Below are 13,328 nucleotides of genomic sequence, written 5' to 3' on the forward strand. Positions count from 1 at the left end.
CCTTAGGCAAACATCATTACAGGAAAACAGTGCAGAAACAAAGCTTAAATTCCACAAACAAACAAAATGCAGTGCTCAAAAGTTACATCACTTTCTCACAAACATCTCAGCCATGGTTGAGAATCCAGTGCTCACAAGGCTAAAACAGCGTGGTACACACAACCACAACGCAAGAACTCAAACCCCTTCCATGGCTGCAAGCTTTTTTGCTGAACTCTAAGCAGCAGGAGGTGTGGGTTTGAGAGTAATTTCCACATTGTCATGAACACCCTGCAGTAGCAGCTCACCATCATATGCTACCACTCTGCGTTTCTTGGCAGCTCTCAATGTCCCAACCAGTGCCTCAAAGATGTTGGCACATTGATCATCATTAAACAGCACCCCAAATGTTACCTTAAATGACACAAAACATAGAACATTGTATGCATCAGAATGATCTTTCCATTCATTGTCTAAAAAGAACAGATCTTTAATGATTAAATTCCACAATTTCCACAAGAATCTCAAATCCCATAGGTCTGCCATCTCCCAGAAGCCAAAAGCATAATCTTTTAACCTTAACAATCCAGAGCCAATTTATGAACTTATCATTTCCACACCTAAATAAGCACATGGATAAATAAGAAAATGCAGATAAAATCTGACAAACATATGGAAGAAACAAATCAGGAATTCGGATGAGCAAATGGATCTGATAAATCTAGATCTTGGTCGAAGCAAAAACTTAGATACAACCGTTTCCTATCTGATAGGATGTTAATTTTCCAAGAATGGAATTTGGGTACCTTGTAAGAGCCATCATCTTGTTGTTTTCCCAGGCGCTTGATCTCTTCTCTCAGCCTTTCAACTTCTTCGTCCACGTTCATGGTCCCCGTCTGGTGTCTGTTTCTGACGCAGAATTGCAGATTATCTCTTTTATCTCTCCTTCTTCTCTTTTATCTCTCTTCCCTATCGGATATGTTGTTGTCCAGTATATATACTCGAATTATGATTGTTTTCTTTGCGGAAAGGCCCCTCAGCTTTAGGACTTGATCTAAAGTCAGCCACATTTTGGGTTGGAAAGGCCCCTCAGCTTTAGCTAAAGTTTGGATCCTTAGACGCTCTAGAGTCCTTAGATTAGAAATTGTTAGGAATGATCCAAGTTCAAATCGAATCAGAATCCACAAGGTTTCCGTTCTGATTTATTAAAATTGAGAATTAGAGTAATCGGTTATGATTTAAAATTGATCGATTTCAATTTTGATCCAGAAAAAAATAAAAAAAAATTAATTTTTAAGGAAAAAAAAAGTTCAAATTAACGGTTCAAACCATAAGCCACATTTTTGGAAGTGTAAATTGACAGTTCAAAATCAAAACCGATCCAGAATTGCCACATTCATTTAGATTGAGTTTCCAAATTGGTGAAAGTCTGAAAATGAATCTTTTATGCGCAAAGTCATTGACAATGACGGACTGAGAAGCTATTTGGCAACTCACAATTAGAAATTACCTAATCCAGCAACTCTTGAGGAGGATTAAGGATTTGGAGCTTAGAATTAGTTGGCGTAAGCTCAGAAATTAAGGTATAAAAAAGATTTTTTTTTTTGTTTTGTTTTAAGAAAAGCCCCTCAGTTTTAGGGAATTTGCTTAAAGCTCCATTTTACAGTGGTAAATCTGGTAAATTTATGTGAAATCAGGGTCGGTGTTTTAGTCTGTGAAGAGGGGCTGTTTGGAAATGCTAAAATATAAATTGATAGAGTGAAAATCGTGAGAGATTGGCAGAGACTACGAATCATAGAGCGACGATGTATGGAACGGGGACACCGCTTAGCACCGCCGTACTACACCAAGACGCGGCGGAGCAGCACCTTCCTCAGATCGCCGACGAGGAGGAAGATAACGACGACTCCGGCGCCGATGGTTGTGGCGGCGAGGACTCCATTGATGAGGCTTCTCCTCACGTTCAATTCGAACCACACTCTCACTCCCAGCCTCTTCACAACGGCTCCATGGACGTTGCAGCGCCGATGAATGGCGTGGACGGCGTTTCCCCTCGCGCTCTCTATGCTCCCGGAGGCTCGGAAATTGTTGTTCATCCTACTGCCGGGGGTGGGGCTGATCAGCTTACCCTGTCGTTTCAGGGTGAAGTCTATGTATTTGATGCCGTTTCACCTGAAAAGGTATCAACTTTGTCAAGTGTATATACTACTGTGTCATGCATTTGAGCATTGCTCTTATTTGTGCTTTAGGCTGTACAAGTTTGTCCTTTCGAATTGAGATTGAATAAATAATTCACAATTTTACTTTCTCTGCGTTCCCAATTGAGATTATTACTGGTTTACCTGGAAAATTAGGTTGTATACTCGTATAGTTAGGGGGGGGGGGGGATTTGATTTTTGGCTTGCAATTAGCTTTTGTATGTGCACTCAATGAATTAGGGAAAGTAGGAGTGTCTGTCACTTTGGGATTCTTGTCAATGTGGATTTTAGGGTTTATGGAATTGCTTTATATGAACTGGTTAAATGTGCTTAATTTCAGAGGTGAGATTTTTTTTTTTTTTTTTTGAATACTACTGATTCTGTTACAATGAAGCATAAAGAGTCAATATCACATTCACTTAGGCTCGAACCCGCAATCTCCCATATAAGGGAGCAACTTGGTGCCACGGGACCACTGAGATTTCTTTCTTGATTGATCAAATTTTCAGGTTCAGGCAGTGCTGTTGCTGTTGGGTGGATATGAAGTGCCCTCTGCTATTCCCACTGTTGGAGTGCCATCCCAAAGTCAAAGGGTATTCTTCTGTGAGACTTAAAAATCAACTATAATTTGAAGTACTTTTCTGCTACTGTCGTTTGTTAGTGGTTTCGTAATTCCAAACTACCATTTCTGTAGGGTGTGGGTGAATATCCTGGACGGTTGAGTCAGCATCAAAGGGCTGCTTTTTTGGATCGCTTTAGGGAGAAGAGGAAAGAACGTTGTTTTGATAAAAAGATTCGCTATACTGTGAGGAAGGAAGTTGCACTGAGGTTACACGAACTGATATTCTTTCTTCTTGTTCTGTTGTTTGTTAGGAAGTGGGGATAACATACTATTCAGTATACAATTTCTGCCTTGTTCTCTGCTTCGATATAATTTTTTGGTACATTATGTATAATAGGCGAATACACACACACATTTGGTTAAGGGGTGGCGGCAGGGTGGAAGCTAGAATGGATGACACTGTGTCACTACTGCATATAGGAAGGCCATATGTTGCCATGATAGCAATTGTCTTCATTATCTATACACATTGTATTCTTTGACAGGATGCAACGTAAGAAGGGTCAATTTACATCTTCCAAGTCGGTATCTGATGAAGCAGGTTCATCTTCTGCAGATTGCAACTCAGTTTCTGGACAAGAAGATCAGGAAATATTGTGAGTTCTGGCTTTCTAGCTTCTGGAATGTTCCTATATCTTCCGTCTTTGAAGTTCAATTCATCTAACTTTCACGCTCAGGTTTTCCCACTAAAAGCCCTCTGATTTAATTGCATTTTTTTCCCTTTTCTTTTCAACAGTTGTAGACATTGTGGAATTAGTTCCAAAGCTACACCAATGATGCGCCGTGGACCAGCTGGCCCGAGGTCTCTTTGCAATGCGTGTGGACTCAAGTGGGCCAACAAGGTCTACATTCTCCTTGAAAATCTTATACATTATAAATTTATAATAACTTTGCTCTATGAAGTTATGAATTCCATTACTTTTTGATGGTTGAAACTCCTAAGAATGTGACATATAATGTTCTTCATCATTGAACCATAATTTTCCTTTTCTTATGATTATTGCGTTTTACAGGGAATTTTAAGAGATCTGTCTAAAGTTCCAGCCACTGCAGTTCAAGATCACGCCATTAAGATTGGCGGACAGGTTTGCATGCCTTTTCCATTACCATAATTTACTACTTCTCCATCAAGGGTTGGCTCGCTTTGTAATTTACATCTGGAATGCTAACTACAACCTCGTGTATTCCCTCTTCTAGATCATTGGTGAAGCAAACGGTTCTCACGCAATGATCATTGCTGGCGATGCCATTATGTCAAACTACGATAACCCAGCACCCACAGCTGAAAAGTGAAGTTATTGGTCACCGGTTTACTTGTATACATATAGGTTACAGGCGTGAGAACTCAAAATAATGAAAGGCAGTGACTTGAACATCATCTTTCTCTGTGGAATCGAGCTCGGGTTCAGGCTGTACATAGAAATCTGTACTAGTGTCAAATGCACATTTTGGAGTGAATGAAGGCTAGGTTTTAGGTTTTCTAGTACAAAGCTTTAGAATTTTGTTTATTACATTTGAAATATGCACATCCCAAGTATCATGTCAGTGAAAGCATCTTTAGCTATGTTTTTGCTATACTTATCCATCTTGTATGTGGATTGCAAATTGGCAAATGGCAATAGATTTGTTACTGAAGTAATGGTAATAACTCTTATTCTGTCTGGAATTATTTGAGCACACTCCAGCCAAAGTTGGTTGGTTATATATATTGTTGGCCTAGTAATCACAATATTACAATTTTTATTCTCAATGGAAGCGATTTATTAGATCATAGTAGCTGCTAATTTTTCTTGTAATACTAATCTATTAATTAATCACTTACGTGGAATATTACTCCTTGAAATAGATCTAGAATTTCACATATGCTATTCCCTTTGTAATGGGAATAGTCATTCTCCCCCATTGGTAATTGACTATTTCATATTATTATTATTTTTTATAATTCTTAATATAGATAGGTATGTCTCCATGGATCTTTCAATATCTTATAATTAATTTGTTAGTTTTCCATCATCATCATCATCATCATTGAGGGGCAATTATATATATGTGTGTAGTTTCTGTACACATATAATACAATAATCGGTGAAATTAAATTTGTGATGATACTCGTATTCCTTGGTCAAACCAAATACAAGAATATGATTCCCTCTATAATTTTATGTTTATTCCTCTTACAAACTAAATAGTAGAATAATATTAATATTTTATTCTTTCTTAATTCTATTCCTATTAAAATTCTATTTTATTCTCCCCTTACTTTTATTGTTTGAACCAAACATCATATTATTTATAGAACTTCTTAATCTCCATTAAAATAGTAGAGCTGGAACGACTGGCGATTGGTCAAAGATCGTGACCGTAATCACTGACGTCAAAGTATCGAGCACCGCCTTCGCTCAAATCGTGTATAAAAGCACGTGGAGTTCTAGGGTTGGCGACATTCTGTGAAGCCAAAAGCTATAAATTTTGTTAAAGCTAACGTCTCTGCATTTACATCCTTTCGCTAGATTTCGCCGCAGCTATCCGGGAAAAGAATGGCTCGCCGAAGCTCAGGTGACGAGTTTATCCGATTTAGATTTACTTATTGTATATATTCAGTTTCTGTTTCGCCGATCTACCTATATACTCGCTATCCGTTTTGGGTTGTATTGTTTAATTCTCAGTTTCGGTTTTTAGCATTGAAAGCTTTGATCTTGACGGTGGATATATATGGTTTTTGTTATTTTGTTTAAAGCTCGGTTCTTTCCTAGGGCACAGTTAGATGCTTTTTGGTTTTGTAATCGTTGGTTTAAGTTATTGGTTTTTAGCCCCAATCTATATGTGCCGAGCCTAATGCTTGCAAAGAAAAACACCATGGACTCGGTCATAATTTGAATTGTGAACATTCAGAATGTAAATTGTGAACATTCAGAATGTAAATTGTGAACATTCAGAATGTAAATTGTAAACATTCAGAATGTAAATTGTAAACATTCAGAATGTAAATTGTAAACATTCAGAATGTAAATTGTAAACATTCAGAATGTAAATTGTAAACATTCAGAATGTAAATTGTAAACATTCAGAATGTAAATTGTAAACATTCAGAATGTAAATTGTAAACATTCAGAATGTAAATTGTAAACATTCAGAATGTAAATTGTAAACATTCAGAATGTAAATTGTAAACATTCAGAATGTAAATTGTAAACATTCAGAATGTAAATTGTAAACATTCAGAATGTAAATTGTAAACATTCAGAATGTAAATTGTAAACATTCAGAATGTAAATTGTAAACATTCAGAATGTAAATTGTAAACATTCAGAATGTAAATTGTAAACATTCAGAATGTAAATTGTAAACATTCAGAATGTAAATTGTAAACATTCAGAATGTAAATTGTAAACATTCAGAATGTAAATTGTAAACATTCAGAATGTAAATTGTAAACATTCAGAATGTAAATTGTAAACATTCAGAATGTAAATTGTAAACATTCAGAATGTAAATTGTAAACATTCAGAATGTAAATTGTAAACATTCAGAATGTAAATTGTAAACATTCAGAATGTAAATTGTAAACATTCAGAATGTAAATTGTAAACATTCAGAATGTAAATTGTGAACATTCAGAATGTAAATTGTGAACATTCAGAATGTAAATTGTGAACATTCAGAATGTAAATTGTAAATATTCAGCTATGAACATTTAGTATATAAATTGTGAACATATAATTTGCTGAAAAACACTTTGAAGCTCAAACTTCACCTCCATACAATGTTAGATTGATTATAGATGACATGAAAAGAGAGTGTATTGAAGACTAGTCTTTGGAATTGGTATTCCCCTTTTACATTTTTGAGAAAGAGCTGCCTTGAATCTATGCACATTCTGCTTGTGATCCTGCATTGTCAACTTCAATTGTTACTTTACTGGTTCGAAATTTGTGATGTTTTTATCAACTCTTTAACTGCTATGTATGAACTCATTAACTATTGATCTTTTTATACATTAAGCCTTAAAAAGGCCATGTTTTTCCTAATGCCTTCTCTATTGCATTTTGTCTAGGCTGCTTATGTTTTTCTTCTTCTATAGTGATATCTACCTATATTTAGTTTGATGTTAGCTCAATTATCTTCCCCTAATTTGTTTGCGTTAATATTTTCATGGTTTGTGATGGCAGGAAGATCTGCACCACGCCCTGCTCCTCGTGCTGCACGAGCACCAGCTCCAGCCCCAGGTATTGTTCTTTTACATCCTTAAAGCTTTTTAAGGATTCTCGTGAATTTATATAGCCTTTGATATGATTTCGTTCACTGCTTGTTTTCTTTGGGATATTAAATCTGTACTGTTTTATTGTTACAGTTAACCATGCTCCTCCTCCAGCTCCTGCACAAAATGGCCGTGGAGGATCCATGCTCGGGAACATTGGGTCGACCATAGCTGAAGGTTACTGGACTCGCTATGATCTGTTCTGCATATGTTTTGCTGCATAAATTTGTGCATAGGCGTAACTGCTGTTTTTGGTCTCGTTTTACAGGCATGGCCTTTGGAACTGGAAGTGCCATTGCACACCGGGCTGTGGATGCTGTCATGGGCCCTCGTGTTGTTCAGCACGAAACTGTTGCTGCTCCCACTCCTGCTGCAGCAGCACCCTCAACTAACGCCTTTGGGAACTCGGATGCTTGCAGCGTGCAATCCAAGGCTTTCCAAGATGTAAGTTTGAAACGACTTTCTTTAGTTCCTCGTGTAAAAAACTTAAAATCTGCTATTCTTTTCGGTGTCATAATGATAATGATTCTCACTACTCTCTGCCACTCATTCCATTGCAGTGCTTGAATAGCTCTGGAAACGATATCAGCAAGTGCCAGTTCTACATGGACATGCTATCCGAGTGCAAACGCAGCTCTATGCTCAACGCTTAAGCCTCTTGCCTGCCCACCCGCCCTAATAAATTCTTTTAAGCTTTACTTACGTTTCGATTATTGAACTATTCTTTGAAACTTTGTATGCAACAAGTTGGCATTTTCCCCAACTTTGCATCCAATAAGTTTATTGTGAACCAGAGGGATATATATATGTAGACATTATTTGCTTTTTGAATTTTGAACACCAAGTGAATGCATATCTGAGTCTCTGAGATACCATTTTTCCCTTATTCTGCAATTGATTAATATGCAAATTTTTAATTAGTTGAATACTTGGTTGCATTCATTGCCCCTAAAGCAGGGAATTAATATAGAGGCTGCAACATATATCAATTAACCTCGGATTCCTATTTACACATGAACTAAAGATTCTTAGGACTTTCAGAAATATTCCATCCTCATCATCATCATCAACATCATCGTCTTCACAATCTGCCCTTGAGAAAGCTAATGCACAGTTTCTTCCATGCCTCCCTGTTCAGTTCATTCTCCGCCACTCTCGCCTTCGCCGCAGCGGCCATGTCATCCTTAATCCAAACAAATAATGAGACGCCATAGTTAGAAACGAGTTTACTTTCAACTATAACATTACGCCATACAACATTTGTGTTGGGTAAATAGTTTACCTTAATGAAATTGCCCCGATTGAGACGATCAACGAGGTTCAAGAGTATGTCCTTGGTATACTCAGGGTGACCCTGAATGCCCATGAAGTGGTCACCGTACTTAAACATTTCGATCCCAGTCTTGATTGACCACGCCAAGATCTCCGCCTTTGCTGGAAGCTCGCGAATCTAAACGCAAAAACACTTAACTTTTAACTTACATTGAAAACATACCGTTGAAGATGTTAAAACGTTAAAATGACGGATCTGCCATTTACCAAACAAGGCCAAGGTTTTCAAGATAGACAAACCTCGTCTTGGTGGACCTCGAGGATGTTGAGGAAAGCTGGCATTTTGAGGGAGGTGAACACCTTGGACTTCTTCAAGTGCACGGTGGTGACTCCAATGTCCCATCCGCCAGTTGCTCGGCCTGTCTTTCCACCTATCGCCCGTCCCAATATCTAACACATGATTCATAAATTAAAATCTTAATAATTTTGTCATGATAGATGTGACTTTAGTACTAGAATTGTATGTTTGTTAGTTGATTAGCTATAGAAGTTGTAATCTGATCCCCGACAAGATTAAGTGCATGCCATCCACCCACAACATGGTATGTTTTCAGCTAATGTTAGTTTAAGCAATCTCTTGAAATACATAATCTATTCCCTTACTATATAAATACAATTAATATTTTTTTTTTAAATGCATATTATACTTTCAAAAGAATTTAAAAATTACGGAGTATTAATTTAAGTTTTTAATAAATTAAGGGAGTTGAGTGAGACGGACAATTAAAAAATGTGAATGGGGTTAACCGTACTAAACCCATGTGGGCATTAGCAAGATTAACCCGGCCACTTGACATGAATAAACCCTCACGGCTCACCAGATCAAAATATCTCAGTATTTGGTTTAGGGGTACAGTCCAAAGCTATACATAGTACGTAGTAAACCACAACTGTACACAAAACAGACAAGTATCGTACTACATCCTCACATTAAATTTTGCAATAAGTTGGCAGCTGTAGTTAGATTTAACGTCTTGGTCATTCTCAACAACGTGCAAAATCTGATTGGTCCCTTTTACTGCACTCAATTATATTACTCTTATTCAATGTTGTAAAATTTCGCCACCTGCCCCCTAGGCACCAACTAGGCGGCTTTTAGTCAGCTGACCAACTAACCAGCCAATTAGGCGTCGAGTTGGGCACTTAACTCGATCGAGTCCGTCCCAACTCAGTCAAGTTGGCGCTTAACTTTGGCGTGTGTGTTTTTTTTTTTGCTTATTCAGTTACTCTTCTTTTATATTTCTCTCCCTATGTACTCAACTAACCCTCTAACATATGAAGTTGACTAGTTTGAAGATTATAATAGTCAAAAAACTTTTAACCCTGGTAAAAGGGAAGACGATATACTCGTCACTCGGATTACTTGACCGCCTAAACGCTAGGCACCCACAGATGCCCGACTAGTGCTTAGCGCCTAACGGGTTCGGCAACTATATGAAAGTGGAAAATAGTAAAATAATAATTATTATTATGAATATTTTTGTATTATGAAGGGACAAGGACAGGACATCTATGTTTTTTTTTTCGGTAAATTTGACAGGACATCTATGTGGAGTTGAATGTAGAAGAATAAAAAATACTAAAAATAATTTAAGAAAAAAATGTGGAATTAAAAATACCTGATGACCGAAGCAAATGCCTAGAACTTTCTTCTTCATGGAGTTGAGCTTGTGGAGGAGATTGAGGAGCTTACAGATCCAGGCGTCATTGCCGTGGGCGTCATTGCAGCTGCCGGTGATGACGAAGCCGTCGAACTCTCCGATCTCGTCGTCCTCCGGGAACTCGCCGCGAGCCACGCGGAAAACCGCCCACGTCTCCCCTTCCTCCGCCAGCATTCTCAGGAAAACCCCGAAATACCCCCCGTACATCTTCTTCACGTACTCCGAGTCATCCGCGCACAAAAGAACTGCAAATTTCTTTCCACTTCCTTCCATTTCTACCTCTCTCTCTCTCTCTATATATATATATATCGTTTTCTCTCACTAAAAGCAAGAGAAATCGGGCAGAAGAATTAAAGTAGTTTTTCGTTGTGTCTGATGTGAGGAATAAACCAACGAGCCGTAGGTTTATATAGAGAGGGCCGGGGATTAAAAGAAAATTACAAATTTCTCCCCCGACTATGACTTTGCAAAGGGAAAATCTTTGTTTTCGCCTTAATTACATAATATACCCCACAACTTTTCTCTTGTAACTTTCTAATGACTTTTTAAAGGATCCCACTCCGAGACCTCGACCGTTACTATTTCTTTTCCTGAAAACTCTTTTTGAATACTTTTCCTGAAAACTTAGTAGAGAATGTTAATAGTAATATACGTTTCAATTGACTCTCAAGACTCCAAATGCTTGTATATAACTGGAATCAACAAAGTTAAATTATCAACTTATTTTATGATAATCAACTAGTTAAGTTGTGCCTCAAGAGCTCCACTACTTACATGTTCAACATGTTTGATATATGCTAACTTTTTAATAACTTTAATAAAAAGATTTATTTATTAGTCTTTTGCTGTGCATGCCATTTCTAAGTTTTCAAGGGGCAATAGACAAGTCATTTGGAAAAAGAAAAAGAAAAGAAAAAAAGAAAAAAGAAAAAAAACAACTTTTTGAACATACCATTGGCATGCATAGTCAAGAATCAAGATGAAATCTTAGCTTTGTGAACAAGGTTCAATGAATCTAGACACTAGGGTTTAATTAAGGTAAGTTTATTAGTCTTGCCTTTTTGTCAACTTCAAATATTATGGGAAAGCTGAGTAGGTCAATAGGATTGACATTGCGCCATTTACCTAATTCTACGGCCACAATTATTTATTTATTAATTAATTAATTTTTCATAATCCAAGTTTTCTTATTTTGTTAGATACACTAAATTATACACTTCTATGTATAAGTAGTCCAATATTTTGAAGATATGACAAAGATTAAAAAGATCATTACTTATGAGATAATTAGATTTCAATGCCAAAAAAGGATATATTAGATATATTTTGACAATTTAGTAAATATATTTCTATATTTTTCTTTAAATTAACAAAATGGTTGACGACCCACAAGCCAAGGGTGATTCTGAATTCTAATTATCATCTACTTGTGTTTCTTCAACTACGACATTTAATTCTCAGGAGCAAAATTAATTATATTTGATTTCTTAATGTTAAAAATGTACACTAAATTTTCTTGACACATTTTTAATGATCTCGGAATTAAGACTAAATTTAAATATTTAATTAAATCAAACCAAAAAGTGAAAAACACAAGCCACAATTAGAATTAAATCTTTAATTAAGATATGATCGATTTAGCACTAGCATTATTATGCTTAACTAGTATTTTCGCCCGTGCGTTGCACGGAATGGATTTGTTATAATATTTAAAGAATATTTGGATCAATATACAATTATATATATTATAACATCGAATATTATATAGCGCAATTGATGAAATTGATTGGATCGATTATGTTTTCTGATGTTTTCCTTTGAATTAGAACAAATAATTGTCCAATTACCCGGGCGTGGATAAATTTTTTTTATTATATATTGAGATAATAAAAATAAAGATGAAATTATAAAAAATTCTAATATTGAATGTGTACATTTATTTGATTATAAGATTAGTATAAAAATATTACTCAATTAATTGAATAATATATGACTTGTTTGTCTAAAATTATCTTAAAAAGATCTATAAGTAATATGATTTATATAATTATATTGTTACTAAAATAAATATGAGAAAATGAGAAATAAATTAATTGTAATTATTATAAAAATAAATTCAACGACCAATGCTTAACTTAATTATCATAATAATTATTAGGCAATTATTATTAGTCAATTACACTAATATATGTGTAATTTAAAGTACTTTAAGTATATTCAATTTTCCCATATTGCATTTAGTTTTATCTTCCTCCTCCCTATTTGAATGAATTAATTTTGATTATTATAAAAATCTAACAACCCATGTTCAATTAATTTTTTTAAAGTTTAAATAACTTGTTTTCAAAAGGAAAGTATAATTAATTATTAAAGTTTTTAAATAATTTTCAGTCAATTAGTAATATCCTTTTCTTTTCCCGATAAATGATTTTACTTTTATTAATAGTGTTGATATGTGAGTATACATATTATCAATTTATAGATATTAGTTAATTTCTATTTTACATTTTCTTAACAAATAAGCTTTATTAATTATTTGACCAATAAAATATTTCATTAATTGACTACAAAAGTTTAGGCGGGGAATGAAATAGGAGGATTTTACTTTTATATATAGTATAGAATATAGATTACGATCTTTTTATATTTTAAATCAATTAGTAATATCATTTTTCTCGGAATAATGGTCAAATAAACCACTAAACTACACACAAAACTGCAATTAGGCCATCGAACTCAAAAAGAATGCAATTGGATTCCTGAACTATATAAACTCATGCAATTAAGTACAAATTGACATGTTTTCAAAAAAAAAANAAAATAAACTTTTTAAATAATTTTAATTAAAATAATTAAATAATAATAATAATAATAATATTTAAAAAAAAACAGACGTCTCCGGAAGTTCTTATATTTTTTTTTAATTATTAGTTCCGATTGTTATGTGTAAATTAATATTAGGCAACCTTATCTAGGAAAAATGAAAAGAATTACGTAGTAATATTTATCTAATTTTCGTTCCATTTTTAATTGATGATGTAGAATATTATTATTGAAATATTTCCGTTTCATTTTTAATTTCCGTTCCTTTTTTAATTTATCTTTAATATTGTTTATAATATGCCTTTATTATTTATGATGTAGAATGTTTTCCTTTTTTAATTAAATTGCAATGATATGGCCATTTCCTTTTTCATTTTAGTTAATTATGGATATTTTTTTTATTTACAGTCAATTATTAATATTCATTTCCTTTTATATATTTAATCAATTAGTAA

At 34.7% G+C, this 13,328-nt stretch overlaps 4 protein-coding genes across 4 annotated transcripts; 2 read left to right on the forward strand and 2 right to left on the reverse strand.

Moving 5' to 3' along the window:
• Window positions 1–16: 16 nt before the first annotated feature.
• Window positions 17–955, reverse strand: LOC116032305 (costars family protein At4g33640). The gene is made up of 2 exons (XM_031274803.1): window positions 786–955; window positions 17–393 (listed from the first exon to the last, which is right to left on the reverse strand). Exons 1-2 carry the CDS (start codon window positions 864–866, stop codon window positions 217–219), a joined length of 258 nt encoding a protein of 85 aa, XP_031130663.1. The 5' UTR covers window positions 867–955; the 3' UTR covers window positions 17–216.
• Window positions 956–1,687: 732 nt separating this feature from the next.
• Window positions 1,688–4,465, forward strand: LOC116031694 (GATA transcription factor 24-like). The gene is made up of 7 exons (XM_031273954.1): window positions 1,688–2,159; window positions 2,687–2,770; window positions 2,872–3,005; window positions 3,285–3,395; window positions 3,536–3,641; window positions 3,813–3,884; window positions 3,997–4,465. The coding sequence occupies exons 1-7, from the start codon at window positions 1,785–1,787 to the stop codon at window positions 4,090–4,092; spliced, it is 978 nt and encodes a 325-aa protein (XP_031129814.1). The 5' UTR covers window positions 1,688–1,784; the 3' UTR covers window positions 4,093–4,465.
• A 719-nt stretch (window positions 4,466–5,184) lies between these two features.
• Window positions 5,185–7,910, forward strand: LOC116033483 (uncharacterized protein C6C3.02c). Its single transcript, XM_031276230.1, has 5 exons — window positions 5,185–5,355; window positions 6,969–7,025; window positions 7,151–7,234; window positions 7,326–7,501; window positions 7,618–7,910. The coding sequence occupies exons 1-5, from the start codon at window positions 5,337–5,339 to the stop codon at window positions 7,708–7,710; spliced, it is 429 nt and encodes a 142-aa protein (XP_031132090.1). The 5' UTR covers window positions 5,185–5,336; the 3' UTR covers window positions 7,711–7,910.
• A 41-nt stretch (window positions 7,911–7,951) lies between these two features.
• LOC116033482 (gamma-glutamyl peptidase 5-like) lies at window positions 7,952–10,411 on the reverse strand. The gene is made up of 4 exons (XM_031276228.1): window positions 10,009–10,411; window positions 8,630–8,779; window positions 8,340–8,507; window positions 7,952–8,240 (listed from the first exon to the last, which is right to left on the reverse strand). Exons 1-4 carry the CDS (start codon window positions 10,321–10,323, stop codon window positions 8,139–8,141), a joined length of 735 nt encoding a protein of 244 aa, XP_031132088.1. The 5' UTR covers window positions 10,324–10,411; the 3' UTR covers window positions 7,952–8,138.
• Between the last annotated feature and the right edge of the window lie 2,917 nt (window positions 10,412–13,328).

The sequence above is a fragment of the Ipomoea triloba genome, chromosome 10 (genome assembly GCF_003576645.1).
Source record: "Ipomoea triloba cultivar NCNSP0323 chromosome 10, ASM357664v1".
NCBI classification, from domain to species: Eukaryota; Viridiplantae; Streptophyta; class Magnoliopsida; order Solanales; family Convolvulaceae; genus Ipomoea; species Ipomoea triloba.

Coding starts and splice junctions, on each gene's coding strand:
- LOC116033482 (XM_031276228.1), bottom strand. CDS start 10,323: ATGGAAGGAAGTGGAAAGAAATTTGCAGTTCTTTTGTGCGCGGATGAC. Junction 8,780..10,008: donor GCATTTGCTTCGGTCATCAG/GTATTTTTAATT, acceptor ATCATGTGTTAG/ATATTGGGACGGGCGATAGG. Junction 8,241..8,339: donor ATCGGGGCAATTTCATTAAG/GTAAACTATTTA, acceptor GTTTGGATTAAG/GATGACATGGCCGCTGCGGC.
- LOC116031694 (XM_031273954.1), top strand. CDS start 1,785: ATGTATGGAACGGGGACACCGCTTAGCACCGCCGTACTACACCAAGAC. Junction 2,771..2,871: donor TGCCATCCCAAAGTCAAAGG/GTATTCTTCTGT, acceptor CCATTTCTGTAG/GGTGTGGGTGAATATCCTGG. Junction 3,006..3,284: donor AGGAAGGAAGTTGCACTGAG/GTTACACGAACT, acceptor ATTCTTTGACAG/GATGCAACGTAAGAAGGGTC.
- LOC116033483 (XM_031276230.1), top strand. Junction 7,026..7,150: donor AGCACCAGCTCCAGCCCCAG/GTATTGTTCTTT, acceptor TTATTGTTACAG/TTAACCATGCTCCTCCTCCA. Junction 7,502..7,617: donor AATCCAAGGCTTTCCAAGAT/GTAAGTTTGAAA, acceptor ATTCCATTGCAG/TGCTTGAATAGCTCTGGAAA.
- LOC116032305 (XM_031274803.1), bottom strand. CDS start 866: ATGAACGTGGACGAAGAAGTTGAAAGGCTGAGAGAAGAGATCAAGCGC. Junction 394..785: donor AAGATGATGGCTCTTACAAG/GTACCCAAATTC, acceptor GTGTCATTTAAG/GTAACATTTGGGGTGCTGTT.